An 18881-nucleotide genomic window follows, 5' to 3' on the forward strand; every position below is an offset into this window, starting at 1 on the left:
CCTTAGTCATATTCACAATGCTATAACAAAATATCTGAGAATGGGTAATTAATAAATACTAGAAACATAATCCTCAAAATTCTGGATGGAAAGTTCAGGATCGAGGCACCAGCAGGTTCCGTATCTGGTGAGGGCTGCTCTCTGCTTCTAAAATGGCTCCTTGTCGCTGCATCCTTTGGAGAGGGTGAAATGCTGTGTCTTTACAAAGCGGAAAGGATGGAAGGATGAATTCATGCCCTCAAGCCTTTTTATAAAGCACTAATCCATAGCAGAGCCCTCATGACACAACCGCCTCATGAAAGCCCCACCTCTTCACACCATTGCATTGGAGATTAAGTTTTAACATTAATTTTGGAGGGGTCACAGCATTTAAACCATAATAAGGTATACTTTAGGCTGGTACTATATACATTGATAACAAGGAAATATTTTTAGAATGTTTAGGACAAAATTCAGAACACAATTAATTCCAACTGAGAAATTGAAGGATGTTTTGAAGAAGATCCTTTAAGGGTGATAGAGACAGATTGCTAAAGAAAGCAAGAGTAGAGTGAAGTAGATTGAAGAAACATGATACAAAACATAGACATGTCCTTAGGGGCTAGCCATGGTCCACCACTGTGTGCAACAAGAGTTTTGAATTAATGTTGAAAGTTGGTAAAAAATATAGTTGAAAATAGAGGATGTGTGAAGGATCTCAAATGCCAGGCTAAGGATTTTGAATACTTCTATATTTCCTGGGTGCTTGTTTAAGATTTTTAAGGAGGTTTGACTTGTGTTTTTAAAAGATAACACTAGGGATATTAAAAACCTAGATCAGTGATTGGAGTTAGGGCTAACAGAAGACTGGAGCAGTCAAGGAAGAAGTGATAAGATCTAGGCCAGTGTAAGTAGGAATGACACCTGCAGATTGGGGTAGTTTCTCTAAGGGAGATTTTACAAGTAGAATCTTGGTGATGTGTTCAATGTGAGTGGAGAAGGAGGAATCAAGAGGTATATTAATGTTGCTAGGATCAATGATTGAGTAGTAGGAAGTATCAGAGAAAGCACAGATTGTTGGGAGATGGAAATCAAAATCAAGATCCTATTTTGTGCTTTCTATGCCCTTTCAATAGCCCTTCTGATTGAATTAACTATAATTGTGATAATTATATTTTAAAAATACAATATCCAATGAGTAAAGGATATTCCATTTTTAGGTCACCTTCTTAGTAGCTCCTGAATCATTTGACAGAGGTGTATTATCAATGACAGTTTTTGAATGTCATCTTAACTGTGAGTAGGTGGTTGTGGGACATCCTCTTTGGTGTTTTCTAAATGAATAGTGTATTTTCATTCCAGGTGGTGACCATCCATATCACTCCAGTGGATGACCAGCTTCCAAAAGAGGCTCCTGGGGTTTCTCGGCATTTGGTTGTCAAGGAAACAGAGGTGGCCTACATAACGAAGAAGCATCTACATTTCCTAGATACAGAATCTTACGATAGGGAGCTGCTCTACACAATAACCACTCCTCCCTGTTTCTCTTTCAATGACAGGTATATCTGAAAAGTCATCATATGGTCTACTGGGGTTGGACAAACAAAAGTGTCCATGTATAGTAGTACTATGATTCAATTGCTTTGTTGGCCAGTGGGAACTTATATCCAATTTAGCATTTACTTTTGCCTCAAACTTGTATCATACCTCCCTTTTAAAGTCTTATTCCTTAGTAAGTGCTTGCATTGTTTTCAGCATAGGTAACTGAAAATGGTCTTCAATTCCTATTTTCTAAAAATAATATTGATTTTCTTTCTGGTAAAATGTATTAAGGTCTTCATAACATTATTTTTTTTAGATATTACAGGCCATGAAATTATTATATTCTATGATCTCAATCCAGAAAAGTAGCATGAATATATTTTAGGTTGGTACTGTATTCATGGTAACAAGGAAAAATTTTAGAATGTTTAGGATAATTATTCCCTTTCATGATGGTAAAGCAAAAAATTTTGTACATACTTTCTGCAATCATGATGAGGGTGGAATTGGTGATACTGGACCTAAGGCTAGTAGCCCCCAGCATAAGAAGGGAATATAAAGATGGAACACTTTATTTCTTCTCATGGTAAGGTCTTTTAGTTTTTGAAAATTTGGTATTAGCCATCTGACTTCACCTTTCTTAGCTGGAAAATAGCTGATATATTCTTTCCTGTATTTCTCGTTAGATATTTGGATGCTGGGAAATTATTCATGGTGGACAGCATACCAAAGCTAACCAAAAATCCTACAGCCCTGGGACTGAGGTCATTTACTCAGGTATGATGATTTGCTATAATGTTGAACCACATGATGTGTCCTCTGAGAAGATATGACATGCTTAGTGATGTGCCTGAGGATGTTGGCTCTTGACATCTGCCACAAATGCTTGAGGTTTTTTATTCATTCTGCTTGCATATTTCTACTAAGCATGTGACATCTATTTGAAAATGCTTTGTCAGGTTGGGTATGATTTTAGAATCTTGTCATAATTTAATACAGCTCCCCATCCCCTCTATTTTTCTAGCAGCAAGACTCTGATTTGGGACCCCCCACCAAATTCACTTCACTCGTTGTTTTTCCTCCATTAGTGTCCTAGGGCTGCCATGACAACATACCACCAATTGGGTGGTGTAAAGCTATGAGACTTATTTCCTCATAGCTTCGGAAGCCAGAGGTCTGAAATCACAATACTGGCAGGGTGGTGCTCCTTCTGAAACCCTCTAGGGCAATCTTTCCTTGCTTCTTTTTAACTTCTGGCAGTTGGCCTGCAATCTTTAGTTTCTAGTTGGCCTGGAGATATGTCACTCTCATGCCTCTGTTATCACATGACTCCCTGTGTCTTTCTCTCCTCCTATTACAAGGACAACAGATACGTTGGATTAAGGGTCCACCCTACCCTGGGATGGCCCCATCTTATCTAATTACATACATAATGACACTATTTCCAAATAAGTTCACATTTGGAGGTAGGAAGGGTTGGGACTTCAGCATATCTGTTTTTTGGCAGGGTGATGAAGTGGGCACAATTCATTTCATAATACTTAACCACCTTCCAAAATACTTCACTGCATGTTCACCTGTGGACTCTACTCTGATGATCCTATGGGGGTCACAGTAATGGTGATGAGTGCTTAGGCAGCAGATACTTCTGTGGTTTGGAGCTAATTAGGCTTAATCTCCTCATAGTTAGAGGTTGTAAATGAGTATGTGAACCCCATGTGGTAAGTACTTTTTTTTTATTTCACAAATAAAAAGAAACAGGCCTAACACATTTAAGCAGCTGGGCCCATATCACACAATTACTAGAAGGCAGAGGTGTTTCATCCTAGCATTTCACCCTAGTATCCTTCCTTTTATAGAGTTGGCTGGCTTTAAGCACTAGACGTTTTAATTTCTTTTTCATTTTTCTTCCTTATGTATAGAAAATGTGATTTATTACATAGAACTTTTGAGAATCTTTAAATTGGTGATGGTGGTATTTACAGTATTCAATATCAGTTAGCATGATGATTTTCTTGGACACAGATTTCTGATCCTTGCAAATCAATACTCATATGTTCATCTCAATTTGCTTTGCAGCATGCTGTGAACTATATGAAAGTGGCCTACATGCCACCCATGCAAGATATAGGCCCTCATCTCCGACATGTCCAGTTCACCTTTTCCATTAGTAACCAGCATGGTGGCACTTTGCACGGGATCTGCTTTAACATTACAATTCTCCCAGTGGACAATCAAGTTCCTGAGGTATGCACAATGTTTGATATGGAGGATGGAAGGAGGGAAAGAAAGAAAAGACAAACTTTTTAATTTTGCAGCTGCAGTATAGGAAAAAAAGCAGGGGGAGGGGACTCTTTTACCTCCTGTGGAACTTTCCATCCAAAAGGTAAGATTTTCTCGTTGCTGGATTTGGCATTATTTTCAAAGCTTTATCAAAATCGCTTTCATTCCTTTTTCTTTCTGCTGGGCTTCACATGTAGATCAGGGGAAGGGGATTAAATTATGGGTCTCTTAGCAACCAGAAGGGCTTATTTGCTCTCACCGCAGGCCAAGTATGCTGTTGTGTAATCCAAAGAGGCTCTTTAATTTTCCAAAATGAATTAAGATGGACCCTTTTGTTCTACTCTATCCCACTGCCCAATGTTTATGTAAGTCTTGAAGGACTTGGGTCTTTCATTAAAACCCAACTGCAAAGGCAATGCTACCTTGTGGGTCTTCTCTGTGAGACTGTTTCATGCTGAGAGTTTTTCCTGTACCCTGTCCACTCTCTGCTGTCAGAATGCTATACTTAATTAGTGAAGCTATTATTTGGTTTATTTCCCCCTACAAGTGGAAGGACAAAGGAGCATTTCCCATGTATTACAAACCAGAGGGGCCCAGAGCCTACCCAAACCTGTTCCCTAAAGAGAGAGGTCATCCTTCCCAGGTACTGGCCTGAAATACAGCCAATCCTGCTCTTCTTTTTCCTGGTCTCTCCTCACCATCTCTACATGCGCCTGAGGTTGTGGAACAGAGGGCTTCTCTGAGGACTGGGGGGACTGTCCAATATGCAAAAGTTTTCTAATGGATCTAAACTGTATTTTAAAATAATAAGTTGCAACATTTAAAAACAAAAAGGTTTCCTATCAGTTCTGACTTGGGGTTCCTCTTGAACCTCTGGAAGCTCTAGCAATACTGAGCCCAACCACCAGCATCCCTACCAACTTACCATACTCACCTATATCACTGACCTGACTTCTCAGGTTGGTGAGCTTGCAATCTTTGATAGAAGGCTATGGAAGCGTCCAAACTGAGGAATCTAAACAAGCTCCATCCTTTTATAACTTCTCCCTCAGGGACCAGATCAAATTCCTTGTGATGAAAATGGTTTGGAATGTCTGTGGAGCTAATGTTGTTAGAGTTTAGTTGAAGTGCCCCTTTCTGTGTATGAGATATAGGCCCTGAAATAGCCTAGCATCTGAAGAAGCCAAAACTTTTTTCAGCATAATCATGGGGAAATAATCTTTTATGCAAAGGAATCCAGGCCTTTTGAAAGAGAAGGATGAGGTGTGGAGGAATATATAAAGGCCAAAGGGAAAAGTTACCTTCATTTGAAAGCAGAGAGAATAATTGGGAGGACTTGGGTCTAAAATGGCATAGTGGTTTCTCTCTTTTATATGTGGCACATGGATCAAATGACACAGAGCTTCAAAGAAAAAGGATATTAGAAATAAAATTAAAGTTGTAGTTCCAGTGGAACCAGCCACAGGAATGGGTCTCTGATATGAAAAACCACATAAAGGGCTGGGGTTGTGGCTCAGAGGTAGGGCACTTGCCTTGCATGTGTGAGGCACTGGGTTCAATCATCAGCACCACATAAAAATGAATAAATAAAATAAAGGTATTGTGTTCATCTACAACTTAAAAAAAAAATACCACATAAAGACAAGTTGAGTGATGATCATTAGGGGAAACTGACCCCATGCTAACTTGAAGTCCCCAGCCTCTGAGAACTGGGCCTGAGAATTTAATGATTAGTGAGGAAGGGGAAATTAGTCTCATGTTTTTATTTTTTTAAAAGTTTTCTCTAAAAGAGAGATTTGAAAGATCATCTAAAGTATAAATTATATTTTATGAAACATTGTCATCTTGAGATACTTATTTGTAACCTACTCAGGAAAGTGAGGCTGGCAAATGCAGACCTTGGTTAAAGGTAATACCCTGAGTGAGAGCTCCCTTTCTTCCTCCCACCTACAGTGAAAATATAGGTTTGGTAAAATGAGACACTTGGAAAGGTTGGAGTGGGGGTGATTATAGAGAGAAAAGTCTATCATTTTATTTTATTTTTTTCTGGTGATAGAATAGAAGACAGCCACCTCTATGGCACTCTCATAGTTTCCATAGTTTCCCTTTAGGACATCCTCTAGTGCCCCTGGTGCCTTGGAATGGAGCTCCGCCCAGCACTTTGCACAGTTGCAGGAGGAGAGAGTGGACCCTGTAGCCGAGCCCTCTGCTTCATCTTGCTTCCTTTCCATCTGCCTGGCTGTGTCTCTCCTTGCTCCTCCCTGCCTTTTACCAACTCTGTCCTTAGAGAACATTCTACTCTTGGGGAATGGCAGCAATTGCTCCCTAGGAGAACACGGTGTCCTCCAATTTGCACGGCAGTCACCTCAGACCATCTGAGAGGGACCTTAGAGCCCATGATTTCATATCTCAAATTCATCTTCTTGCTCTTGCTTTTGGGTAGTATTACCAATTTGAAAAAAGTTAGGTTAAGCAAAGTTAACAGGTTTTCCTACCCTAAGTGTCAAAGCTTTGAACATGCATATGTGCCTTATAAACCTCCAGGGTGAGGATATTGTCTGTGTTTTCTAGACTGATTTGATCATAGGACACTGCTTGCCCTCTCCCAGTGTGGTGATAAAATATTCTAAGCCATTCTAACTTGATTTTTTTTTTACTTACAAATGAATTATTAGTCAGTCGAGCCTTGGGTTTTTCCCTTATTTAAAGTTATATTTGTGGCTTTGATATTTAAGTCTAATGTTTAAATGAATCTATTTTCCATGGAATCTTAGATTTCCAATTTTAATTTCAAAATAACACAAAAGAAGCTTCAATATGTTTCACAAGTCTTTAAGAAGTTTTAGGGTGCAAAAAGGAGATGGATTCTTTTCTTCAAGAGAATTTAGCACAGGTTTTGTTTATGTTATAGACTGAGATGGATATGTGTCAAACAATGATTTAAATGGTCAGGATGAAAGTTATTATTTCCCTAAGTCAGAACTCTATATAGTCAACAATTTGCTGATTCTATGATACAGGCTCTGGGATAAATAAAATGTAGATACTTTCAGGTTTATAGATCTGTCTTGCTTCTTTGTGTACATCAACACTTGGAATTGAGAACATTTATAGTTAAATATATTTTTCATCCCCAAACTCCAGTTATGAATTTGTCCCTGAACCATACTCCTGAAAATTTAGTAGACATATGAAGATGATTCTGGAAGTTTCATGGTAATCCAATGAGTTCTGTCTGCAGGGGTACCTCATGGAATAAGGCTTTGAATGTTTCTTCCTTCTTTCTAGGTATCCACCACCCCTCTGAGAGTGGCTGAGGGAGGCCAGTGCATCATCAGCACAGAGCACATTCTGGTTTCTGATGTGGATACCATGTTGGACAATATCTACATTGCCCTGCAGGGTCTGCCTCTGCATGGAAGGCTGGAGTTGAATGGATTTCCTCTAGATGCTGGGGGCACATTTTCTTGGGGAGACCTTCACACCTTAAAAGTTAGGTTAGAAATGTAATGTGTTCTTTATATAACTTAGCTCTCCATCTGGATCGGTTGTGAGACAGAGCAAGAAAAAAGAAATGCATCAAATTCTTTCAGGAATACCAATATGCCACTTACTAATTTCAATAGTTAAAAATTAGAAATGACAAATTTTTCATTTTCCTCCAGATAGTTTCTTTCCCTCTGGCTTACTGTACCAGTGGGGATGACTTTATGGCTATGTGAACAACAAAAATTAATTACCATGAATATTAAATTTGCTACAACTGCACATATCACAAGAGGCCATAGAAACTAGATGAACAGAGACTGAAATCATCTGTGGGACTAATCTACATAATTGAACTCAGCTCTAGGAGGCAATTTCATACCCTAGACCCTCTGGGACAGAGTTCTGTTGATCCATATCTTTAGTGTAATCTTTAGTCCATTCTACTAGGGCAGGGATTTGCAGGTGAACAAGTGGAGTAGTATGGGTAAGTAGGCCATGGAGTAGAACTCGGGTCTCTGAGAACCAGGGATAGAGAAAGCCCTACCTCATGGTCCTATTGTATCCTCACCTTAAGTCTTTCATTTCTTCTACGTAATGCAGTTCTGCAAGAAACTTTTCTACACACTGTAGAAAAACATCTTTTCTGGAAAACAACATAACTACTTAAAAACAATGGCTAGATGGACAGACTGATTTCTCACTTATAAACACTAGTTATAAATGGAAACTTTGGCCCTTTTGATAACATATAGGAGGAAGTATTAGATATCAAAAACTTAGCTTTGTACTTTGACTAGAAAGTTGATTAGGAACTAAGATTTGTGCACAAGTAGTTGGCTTAATTTTGATAATTCAGTTATAGCTTGATTAATAATTTCCGATTGTTTGATTTCTTTTCTACTATAGTTTTCCTTATTTATTTTTGAGATCTTAGCTCTGAGCTACATGTTAGAAAGAGACTTTGGTTAGACAGTTCTTGCTAGGGAGTGAATGATGAATCAAAAAATCAAAGTTCCATTATTTTCCAGAACTATAGGGTCAAGTACTCTGCTAGAGATTTGCAATCAATGTTTTATTTGTTTATTTAATCTTCATAGTAATAAAACCTGACAAAGTGGATAGTTCTGTTCTCATAGTTGAAGAACTAAGTACAAAGAGGTTAAGGAGTTTGTTCAAGGTCACTGAACTGGTATGTGAAGGAGGCAGGTTTTCAAAGAACTTCTTTTCTCCACAGCCTTGACTTAGGATGTGTGCTCTTGGGTCCACTTGACCCTTTGGGAAGCTTTAGCATAGTAATATACTATTAGTATATGATCACTTGTAAATATATTTTTGATAAAAATAGCAGGGAGCATGGCAAAATAAACCATAGAAGGTAGTGTGTGGAAGGAAAGTAGTAGGGATGAGGACCTTCTCACACCTGAATTCATATCACCCTATTGGTGAAACTAGTTCTGAGTAAGGTACAGCCGTATTTTTTTTCCATAGATGAATGTCATATAGGTTCTATATACTATGCTAATTTTAATGCAATTTTAATTTTAAATTCTTAGGACTTATTTCCATTCCCTAGTATCTCAAACAGATCATTAATATGTTAAAAAGTTGGCTCAAATAAATCCAACAGCTATTTAGAATTTACTGGGCATCCCCACAGTAGGCTGGGGAGTGTATGGAAAGCCAAGAATAGCCAAGAATTCTAAGGAGCAAAATTAGTCCTTCAAGATTTTGGCGGAATCTTAAAGGAATATAAGGCCAAGCCTAGACCAGGGAAAGGTATTTTTAAATCTGGGAGAGAGTTGTAATTCTTTATGGGTTGAGAGGAGGAAAGCTTATAAATGGAAGAGAGAGAATGGAGGGAGGCAATACAGAACTCAGGGATCAGGGTTTTAGAGAAGAGCCTAGTAGATCCTGAACACTGGCAGAAAATTAGCCTTGAAAGTGGGGAAGGAGTCACCAGTTCCACATAGTGTCCCACTTTTCTCTGTCTATGCTCATTCTCAGGGTCTCTCTCTGGCCCCAACCAGTGTATTCTGCAAGTAGGCAGAGCTACAACAAAATGGTTTCTGTTGTCACAGTGGCAACTGAAGGACCACTTTTTGATTTGGGGATGAATATAAATTATCAATGCATATAACAGATTTTCCTAAGGTGGAACAATTTTATGTTGACGGGTACTTGAGTGGTTAAATATGTGACTTCATGATTATGCTGGTTTTTTCTTACTTATTTATTTAATGAACACATGACACAAGAAGAGCTCTTGTATCATGCATCTCAATTTAGTCTAACAGTGTTCTTGAGAGACTAGTTACAAATATTATCCTCATAGGTATCGACATGATGGATCTGAGGTTCTTCAGGATGACATACGTTTGGAGGTCACAGATGGCACAAATTCAGCAGAATTTGTTTTACATGTTGAGGTGGGTAGAATGTTTCTTCCCTGAGTCATATAAAAATAAAATGTCTATTTTGAAAATCTCCCTGACTTAAATCCCATAGCAAGAGGATGCCTCCTTATGTCTTTGTATATCTTGAGCCAGGCACATGGTTATACTGATGGGTTGAACATACTAATCTCTCCCCAATCAAAATAGAGTAGAAACATTCTGACCTAAAACACAGATACTTAATTTAAAAAGTAATAGCTACTCTGGAGGCTCAAACTGGAGGATTGTAAGTTCAAGGGCAGCCTAGCCAACTTAATGAGACCCTGTCTCAAAATTTTTAAAAAAGTTGGGATATAGCTTAGTGATAGAGCACCCTGAGTCCAATCCCCAGTAAGAATCCCCCCCCCAAAGTAAGGGGTTCCATATATAAATTATTTACAATGATTTTGAACACTAACACTCAGAAATGTTTATTTAGCAGCTCAGCAGGTTAGGCTGGCATCTCTGGGGGTTCCTGGCCTATGGAAGAAGCCATGTGTGTAGGTTTGTGGTGTTCTTTTGTGAATTTCTGAACCATGTAGCCCTGGTAGAAGGTCTGTTTGAGGCCATGTTTCTTCTACCTTTTAACAAACAAAGAAAAATATGTTCATATACCCAAAGGACTTCTGAGGACTCTGGAATTTCTCTGTTGAGTTGTTACCCAAGTTCATGAACACAAATCATAAGATTTGTGGTTATTTATAACTAGTGACCAAGAAAGGTCTGCAGAAAAACTTGCCACATTCCCTGAAGAGCCATTAATTATTCTCATTGTGCTAAATTCTGTTTCTTTTGGTTTGAATATTGTCCAGATTTTTGTGATACACACTTATTATTAGTGGTAACAATGTGTTTATAAGATATTTTGTAATTGTTATTAAGAAATAATGTTCACATGTGTGTATTGTTTTATGAAGCAGATAGGGAAGCAATTATTCCCATTTTATAGATAAGGACACTAAGGCCCAAGAAAGTTTTGACAACCTGCCCAAAGTCAAGTGCCTGACAGTATAATGTGGTCTTGCATCTCCACACTCCGGTAGCTAGGCCAGTGTTCTTCCTTCTTGCCATGCCATACTTCTCTACCTTTCCAGGTGACTAATGCCAGCAGGTCCGAGTACCATTTTATGCCAGGCACAGTGTGGATCATCTTCCTCATGCTCCTCCACTTTGTCCTCTTAATGGCCTTGGAGGTCTTGATGAAAAGCTGTACATTATTTCACTTCAAAAAAATATTTTCTTTGTTGGCAGATTTTTATGTGCGGAGAAATCTCTTCTAAAATTTTGCTTTTGTTTATCCTGAAAAGTAAATTTCAAAGGAAAGGCCCCAACCCTATCTTTCATTCATGACTTTATTATTACTGGTAATGGGCAGAGAAATTTGGGAAAAGAATATATTTATTTATACTTTTAAAATAAAAGGGCATGGTCTTTGAAAGCCAGGGACACAATGTTTGTGTTTGTGATTTTACCAAAAAGGGATATTCTTTTTTTTTTAAATACAGGGCCTCACACATTTTTTAATATATTATTTATTTATATGGGGTGCTAAGAATTGAACCCAATGCCTTACACATGCCAGGCAAGCACTCTACCACTGAGCCACAACCCCAGTCCCAGGAATATTCTTAATTGTTTCTCCTTTAAATTTTATTATCCATTTGAATTAATTGGTGAAATTCCCTAGACAGAGTCAAGAACAATAATAGAGATCTTTACTGAATTTGCACAGAAAACTTGAAAAAAGAAACTTTTTCCTTAATAAGACAACAGAAAAATAGAGAATATTGTATGCTTTTTTAAAAAAATCTTTGATTAAATAACTAAGTTAGGGGTTCTATCAATCCATGCCACTACCCATAAAGGAAAGTGTTGATAATTTCATATATTTCATGTGTATTTGTTTACAGATGTTAGCCTGTTTCAATAGCAGGGTTCTCAGGGTCTAGATACAAAGTTATATTCATTTATTCAGCCAGTGTTTTGTAAGTGCCTTCTTTTATGCTGGATCTTCTATACTTGAAATACAATGACCAAGGCAGACAAACAGGGACCCTATTCTTCTAGAGGTTACAGACCAGGGGTAAAGACAGGCATTAAACAGATCATCACCCAAATAATGAATTGATTTTTATATGTGTTCTATAAATAAGTAGGGGAACTAAGTAATAGAAGTTCCTAAATGAGCCCAAGTCAAGGAGGGCTTCCCTGGGGAATTCACACGGAACATAAAGCAGGAATTAGCAAAGAGTTAAGGACAGGGCATGCTGGGCAGAGGCAGGAGATGCTGCACAGGCCCCGAGATGTCGAGGAAGGTGTGCTGGGGTGAAAAGGGAGGTGGCCAGCACATCCCAGAGCATGGATGAGCCAGTGACTCCCAGGAGGAGCACGGGGAAGCCAATGAAGGTCCCAACAAGGCAGCAGCTTGAAATGGACATTTAAAACAGACCCCTTTGGCCACAGTGCCGAGGGAGGAAATGTAAAGTTGAGCAGACTCATGGGCCAACCTGACAAGATAAACCTTGCAGCCCACCCCAGGTTGTGGCTATGAATTCCAAGGAGAAGTGCTCTTTGTTCCCTTTAAAAGACCCGTCTTTTAAAATTTCAGTGTGGTCTTTTCAAAGCCAGAGAGCCAGTGTGATCCCATGTTGTTTCTCCTTCCTTTCATCTTGGAGCTTTGTTTTCTTGAGTGAGAGGAAAGCATTTTTTTTTCAAGTTGAAACCTGGCTAATGGAGTTTCACATGTAATGCAAACCATTTGAAATGCAGCTGTGGCTTATTGTGAACCCAACTTCTTGGGTGGCAAGAAATTGAGGGTGGAGAGAAGCTTCGTAATCACCAGACAATGCAAAATAAAAATAACCTGGACACTGTGAATGTACCAGCATCACATCACAAGGACCAGAATTCCTCAGGAATATGTGTGACTTTGACAAAGAAGGAAGGATAGAGGCTTTGATGAGGAATGTTGTATATCACATTTATGTTTAGTCTGTTTAGAAGGAGATAGAGTTTTGAGTCCCAAACCATAAACGTATTTCTTCCATTTCTCCCTAAAATGCCTCTCATGTGGAGTATTCCTTGCAAGATGGTACATAGGGGGAAGTTAAAAACAGGCTGCTTGGCCAAATTCCATGGCTATTGTTTCATGTGTCTGGAAGATCGAAAATCCCTGTCACTGTGACTTTGAGCTAGGAGTTGCCAGTTGGGCAATTTGTCATTTCTTTCTTTTTCTTGAAAGCATGTGTTTTTTTTTTTTTTTTCCTGCTCAGGTGTTTCCTATAAATGACGAGCCACCGATCCTGAAGGCTGACCTCATCCCCATGATGCATTGCTCAGAGGGTGGAGAGGTGGTCATCACCCCTGAACACATTTTTGCTACTGATATGGACAGTGATGACTTGAAACTGATGGTTATGATTGCCCGAGAACCTCAGCATGGGGTGGTGTGGAAGGCTGGTGTTCAAGTAGACCAGTTCTCTCAGGGAGATATTATCTCAGGGGCTGTGACATACAAACACACAGGTAAGTGACGGCATTGTGACTAGTGAGGAAACACAAGCCATATGAGAGCCTTATTCCACTTATTGCTGAAGCTCTGATAATCTAACAGTCTTAATGCTGGCTTCAATTAAAAAAAAATAGAGTAAAAGATGCAGCTGCAGCCTGCACCACACTTCTCAATTACAGTTACCATATTTAGGAGTGTTTCTGATCTCAGTATTATAGTTAATTTTGAAGGGTTGAGAAAAATCAGGTGTCACTTGCCGCTGTTCTTTTTTTTTTTTTTTTTTTTTTTGGTACCAAGAATTTAACCCAGTGGTACTTAATCACTGAGCCACATTCCTAGCTCCTTTTTATATCTTATTTTGAGACAGAATCTTGCTGAGTTGCTTAGGACCTCACTAAGTTGCTGCAACTGGCTTTGAACTCGTGATCCACCTGTCTCAGCCTCCTGAGCCATTGAGATTGTAGGCATGTGCCACGGTGCCCAGCTTGCTGCTGTTCTTGATGCTACCACATACACCTACTTTTGGGTCAATTTAAGGACTTAAATTAGTCACTTCAGCTTATGGATCCATAAATCATAATAGAAATTCTTGAAGTAAACTTCCTAAGTTAATGATATGATGAATTTTAAAAGTTTACTGATGACCAGCTAACTCCTAAGAAGTAACTAGTCAGCTTTTTGAGTTCCTAAGAAGCAAAGATGATCTCTTACACTTTGTGGGACTTGCCCACAGTACCTTTTAGCTTGAACACAGTTTAAATCTTCAGGAAGTGCTTGTTTATAGGCACTGTGCTTACATTTCTGGCATCACATTATGTTGTTTCCTGGGTGACACTTATTCCTCATATAAACTGTTCAACTAAAGAAAATATTGATTCATCATCTGATATCTGCAAAGACATCACCAAGCCCCATGGGGCTCCAATGGAGTGTAAATCCAGATCCTGCCATGCAGGACGATTCACTCAAGCAGGCAGACAAAATCCTTTCAGATGACAGAATGACAAATCTGCCCATCATGACATCATCTCCCCTGTACTCTTCTGAAGTCTGGGTTAGGGGCATTTCCTCAGTAATAATACCATATATTTCCTCTTACTGGAGTTAATTGCACACTATTTCAATTTCCTGTTTACTCATCGATATGCCTCTTTTAACTGAAAATTCCATGGTGGAAGTATAATTGGGTGTATAAGGCCAGCTGAGTAGTATAGGCTATAAGAGCTTTCAGAATTCAAGTAATTTTCTTATTTGAAATGACGTAGAGAAAATTCAATTAGTGAGGTGGAGAGAGGGCTCAAGGAGAAATATTGAGATTGCTAAGGATTAATTTGGAAATGGTAGAAAACACTTTGAAATAATATGTTTTCATATGTATCTTGGAAAACAGCATTTTATCAGGATACCAGTTGTCTCAAGGATAATTAATGAACATGGGACATTTTTTTTCATGCTGCCAAACAGCTTTTTTCTTTAAATGGTGTCTCCCTCTTATCTGCATGTAGACTTAGGAAAGGTTTCACTGGTTATTTCCTTGCTTGGGGAGCATATTTTGCACTTGCTTGATATCTCTTAAGAGTTCACAACTACATACTTCTTATATGTTTCCTCAGTAGATCTCAAATCACCTTGCAGGACAGGGATTCAAAGATTAGTGGTTGTTGTTTGTTATAATTTCAACACCTTTGGCAGGATCATGAAGTACAGATGAATTAGGGTGACATGGGTTACATTTTCTTCCACTACCTCATTCCAAGTGCTAACCAGCGGGTATTCAAGTGTCTAAATCTCTTCTAGTGTAATGGCCATGCAAAGAATTATTAGCTAATGAGACCTAGAAAGATATTGGGTTAAATTAGTTTAAAAAGATTTTCTTTTGTTATAACATTAGGAGAAATACTAGAGTCAAAGGACAATTTGATATTGTAATATTCACTTGTTTATTCAATAGGTAGTTACTTAACACTGTGACAGAATCAATGGAAAGAATCCCAGTCTGGTTAGTATCTGAAGTGAATTGTCTGACTCCACTATTGCTTCTATATGTTGATTATAAAACTACCCATGAATAATTTTACTAGCATTATTTATTTGATTTCTGTAATTATAAAAATAATGCTTGCTCATTGCAGAAAACTCAAAAAGAATTGAAAAGTGTAATGAAGTTTCAAATAACACTGTATTATACAAAGATATCACTGTTAACATTAAAGTATTACAGTATTTAATTTTTTAGGTGTTACTTTTCACTTAGTTACAATCATGATATATATGCACTTTTATTAGTTACTTTTTTCATTTAGATTATCATCTAAAATGTTTATCCAAATATCTATTAAATGATATTGTTATTATAAATGTTTTAGTAAATGAATAGTATTTTACTATAAAAGTACAAAATTAATTTCCTAATGTTAAAAACGGGGTCATTCAAAAATTTTCTTTTACATAATGCTAATATAATAACACTATGATTGACATTTTAAGTGGAAATCATGTCCTTAGCCTATATTCATTCCAAGGTAAAGAGTTTTCCCATCTATACTGTAGCCTTTTTAGTGATTTAATGCTCAGCCTACTTTTCTATCTATTGCTATAGATATATCCTATGCTTCTATCATAGAGAAATGGCAGTTACTGAATGTGCTATGTTTGCCTTTTTTTTTTTTTTTTTTTTTTGTAAACATTCTTCTGTTCTTTTCTCCTGCCTCCCAGTTCCTTGCCATATCTGCTTGACAGGCTTTTACTTACCCTTTAACATACAGAACAAAGCCAGTGAAGCCATCCTGAAAGACTTTTCTTTTTTCTTAAAGTTTTTAAATTCTAATTTGTTATATATGATAGCAGAATGCATTACAATTCATATTACACATATAGAGCATAGTTTTTCATATCTCTGGTTGTACATAGAGTCACACCATTCATGTCTTCATACATGTACTTAGGGTAATGATGTCCATCTCATTCCACTGTCTTTCCTACCCCTGTTCCCCCCTCCCTTTCCCTTCCTCCCCCTTGCTCTATCTAGAGTTCGTCTAATCTTCCCATGCTCCCCACCAACCCCATTAGGAATCAGCATCCTTATATCAGAGAAAACATTCGGCATTTGTTTTTTTGGGATTGGCTAACTTCACTTAGCATTATATTCTCCAACTCCATCCATTTACCTGAAAATGCCATGATTTTATTCTTTTTTAATGCTGAATAGTATTTCATTGTGTACATATACCACATTTTCATTATCCATTCATCTACTGAAGGGCATCTAAGTTGGTCCCACAGTTTAGCTATTGTGAATTGTGCTGCTATAAACATTAATGTGGCTGTGTCCCTGTAGTATGCTGTTTGTAAGTCCTTTGGGTAGAGACCGAGGAGTGGGATAGCTGGGTTAAATGGTGGTTCCTCCCAGTTTTCCAAGGAATCTCCATACTGCTTTCCATATTGGCTGCACCAATTTGTATCCCACCAGCAATGTATGAGTGTGCCTTTTTCCCAGCACTTATTGTTGTTTGTATTCTTAATAGCTGCCATTCTGATTGGAGTGAGATGAAATCTTAAGAGTAGTTTTGATTTGCATTTCTCCAATTGCTAGAGATGTTGAACATTTATATATATATATATATATATTTGTTGATTGATTATATCTCATCTTCTGTGAAGTATCTGTTCAATTCCTTGGCCCATTTATTGATTTTTTTTTTTTTTTGGTGTTAAGATTTTTGAGTTCTTTATGTATCCTAGAGACAAGTGCTCTATCTGATGTGCATGTGGTAAAAATTTGCTCCCGAAATGTAGGCTCTCTATTCACCTCATTGATTGTTTCTTTTGCTGAGAAGAAGCTTTTTGGTTTGAATCCATCCCATTTATTGATTCTTGATTTGGATTCCTGTGCTATAGGAGTCTTATTGAGGAAGTCAGGGCCTAATCTGACATGGTAGAGATTTGGGCCTACTTTTTCTTCTATTAGGCGCAGTGTCTCTGGTTTAATTCCTAGATCCTTGATCCACATTGAGTTGAGTTTTGTCCATGGTGAGAGATAGGGGCCGAAAGATTTTTTTCTACTGGCATACATGCCTTGGCCCAGGCCATTGTCAGGCAAAACTCTCATTTTTTTTTCAGCATCTTGCATATTACAGGGCTGATACACAATTGTCACTAGCTATCTCAGGGTGTTAGTTTCAGGACCCCCATAGAGAGAAAGTCCCTGGATGCTCAAGTCCCTTATCAAATGGCCTACTGTGTGCCCCATAACCTATACAATCCTCTCATATACTTTAAATCATCTCTAGATTCCTTAAAATACTAATGCTATGTAAATAGTTGTTATACCATATTGTTTAGGGAATAATGACAAGAAAAATATCTATATATTCAGTCCCAATGCAATATTTTTCTAAGTATCTTTGACCTGCAATTGATTGAATTCATGGATTTGGAAGGTGTGTATAAAGAAGGCCTACTATATACGAAATTGCCACTTCATAGATAAGAAATTATTTAATTGCATCAATTTGGTGTGACTCAAACTAATGCATAAATCTATGAAATCTTGATCACACTGTTTACTTCTCTACCTTTAGACTGTGTCCAACACATAGTGGGTCTTTTGACATTTCACATTCTTTTAAAATACCTTTGATAGTTGTGATATGTCCACCTTTTTCTCTGATGGAGTATCCAGTATACAAATCATCCCACAGTGGTCCTTAAATAGATATTTATTGACTAAATAACTGATGAATCAATGTTTTTAGGACAATTTGCTTTTTTTTTTATCGTTATAAACAGGTGAGAGGCCTCTTACTCCCTGAGTTGAAGACTGATCATTTCTAACTCTCAGAACTCAACTCTGTTTTTTCCAATTTTTCATGCTTTAATCATCTGGTTGCTTAATGATATCATCTGTAGGTTTTTCGTGTCGTTTTTTTTTTTTTTTTTCTTTAAACTGGGAAAATAATCCCAAGCACAGGACTCTGCCAATTTGGGTAGTGTGAATGGTGAGAAGATATGACATTTCTTTTGTGCCCTAGTCTCATGGATGCTCCCAGCATTAATTGCTTTTTAAAGGTGAGACGTGAGAATTACCAAGAGCACACTTGCAGGGCTTTTCTGCCCCCTGGAGAGCAAGCACTCTGGCTCCATGCTGTTCATTAGCAACTTGGAGGAGATTGTCCTCTTCCAGATAAGCTATCTAGCCCTGGCTTTTTCTTCCTTCTATCTCTCAAGGCTCAAGTTGAGGTCACTTTGGATTGTAGAGAGTAAGATCTAACAAGTAATAGGAAGAAGGTGAAAGTAAATGCCACTTTTTTTCAAGGCACTGTTGCTACTTTTTAAAAACATCTTGGCCAATATATAAAAAGAAGAAAACATTGAAGGAAATGATCAAAATTTGGAGTGTTGTTGACTTTCACCTATCCAGTGTCCTCTGATTCTCATAACTGCTGTGTGGCTGATGGTTATAAATTCCAGGTGGTTGGAATAAAACGAAGGGCAATTACCAAGGGGATGAGGGTGTGTTCTGCCTCTGCCTGAGGTTGGTCTTCCTAACCCCTGAAGAATTATGCTGGAGGAATAAAACCATCACTAGTCAGCTTCGTGCCTCTCCCTTGTTCATTTGTGAACTGTCAGACCTGGTTTGCCCTGGG

General features: G+C 38.0%; 1 protein-coding gene across 1 annotated transcript in view; it reads left to right on the forward strand.

Annotated features, from left to right (window-relative positions):
• FREM1 (FRAS1 related extracellular matrix 1) overlaps window positions 1-18881 on the forward strand; it is a 181494-nt gene that overhangs the window by 91675 nt on the left and 70938 nt on the right. The window contains exons 12-17 of the mRNA XM_081278612.1: window positions 1342-1538; window positions 2208-2298; window positions 3601-3768; window positions 7093-7301; window positions 9626-9719; window positions 12998-13250. Of these exons, the coding sequence (XP_081134738.1) occupies window positions 1342-1538; window positions 2208-2298; window positions 3601-3768; window positions 7093-7301; window positions 9626-9719; window positions 12998-13250 (1012 nt within the window). The remainder of the gene's footprint in view (window positions 1-1341; window positions 1539-2207; window positions 2299-3600; window positions 3769-7092; window positions 7302-9625; window positions 9720-12997; window positions 13251-18881) is intronic.

This window comes from Spermophilus citellus, assembly GCF_964194105.1.
Source record: "Spermophilus citellus genome assembly, chromosome: 2".
NCBI lineage: Eukaryota > Metazoa > Chordata > Mammalia > Rodentia > Sciuridae > Spermophilus > Spermophilus citellus.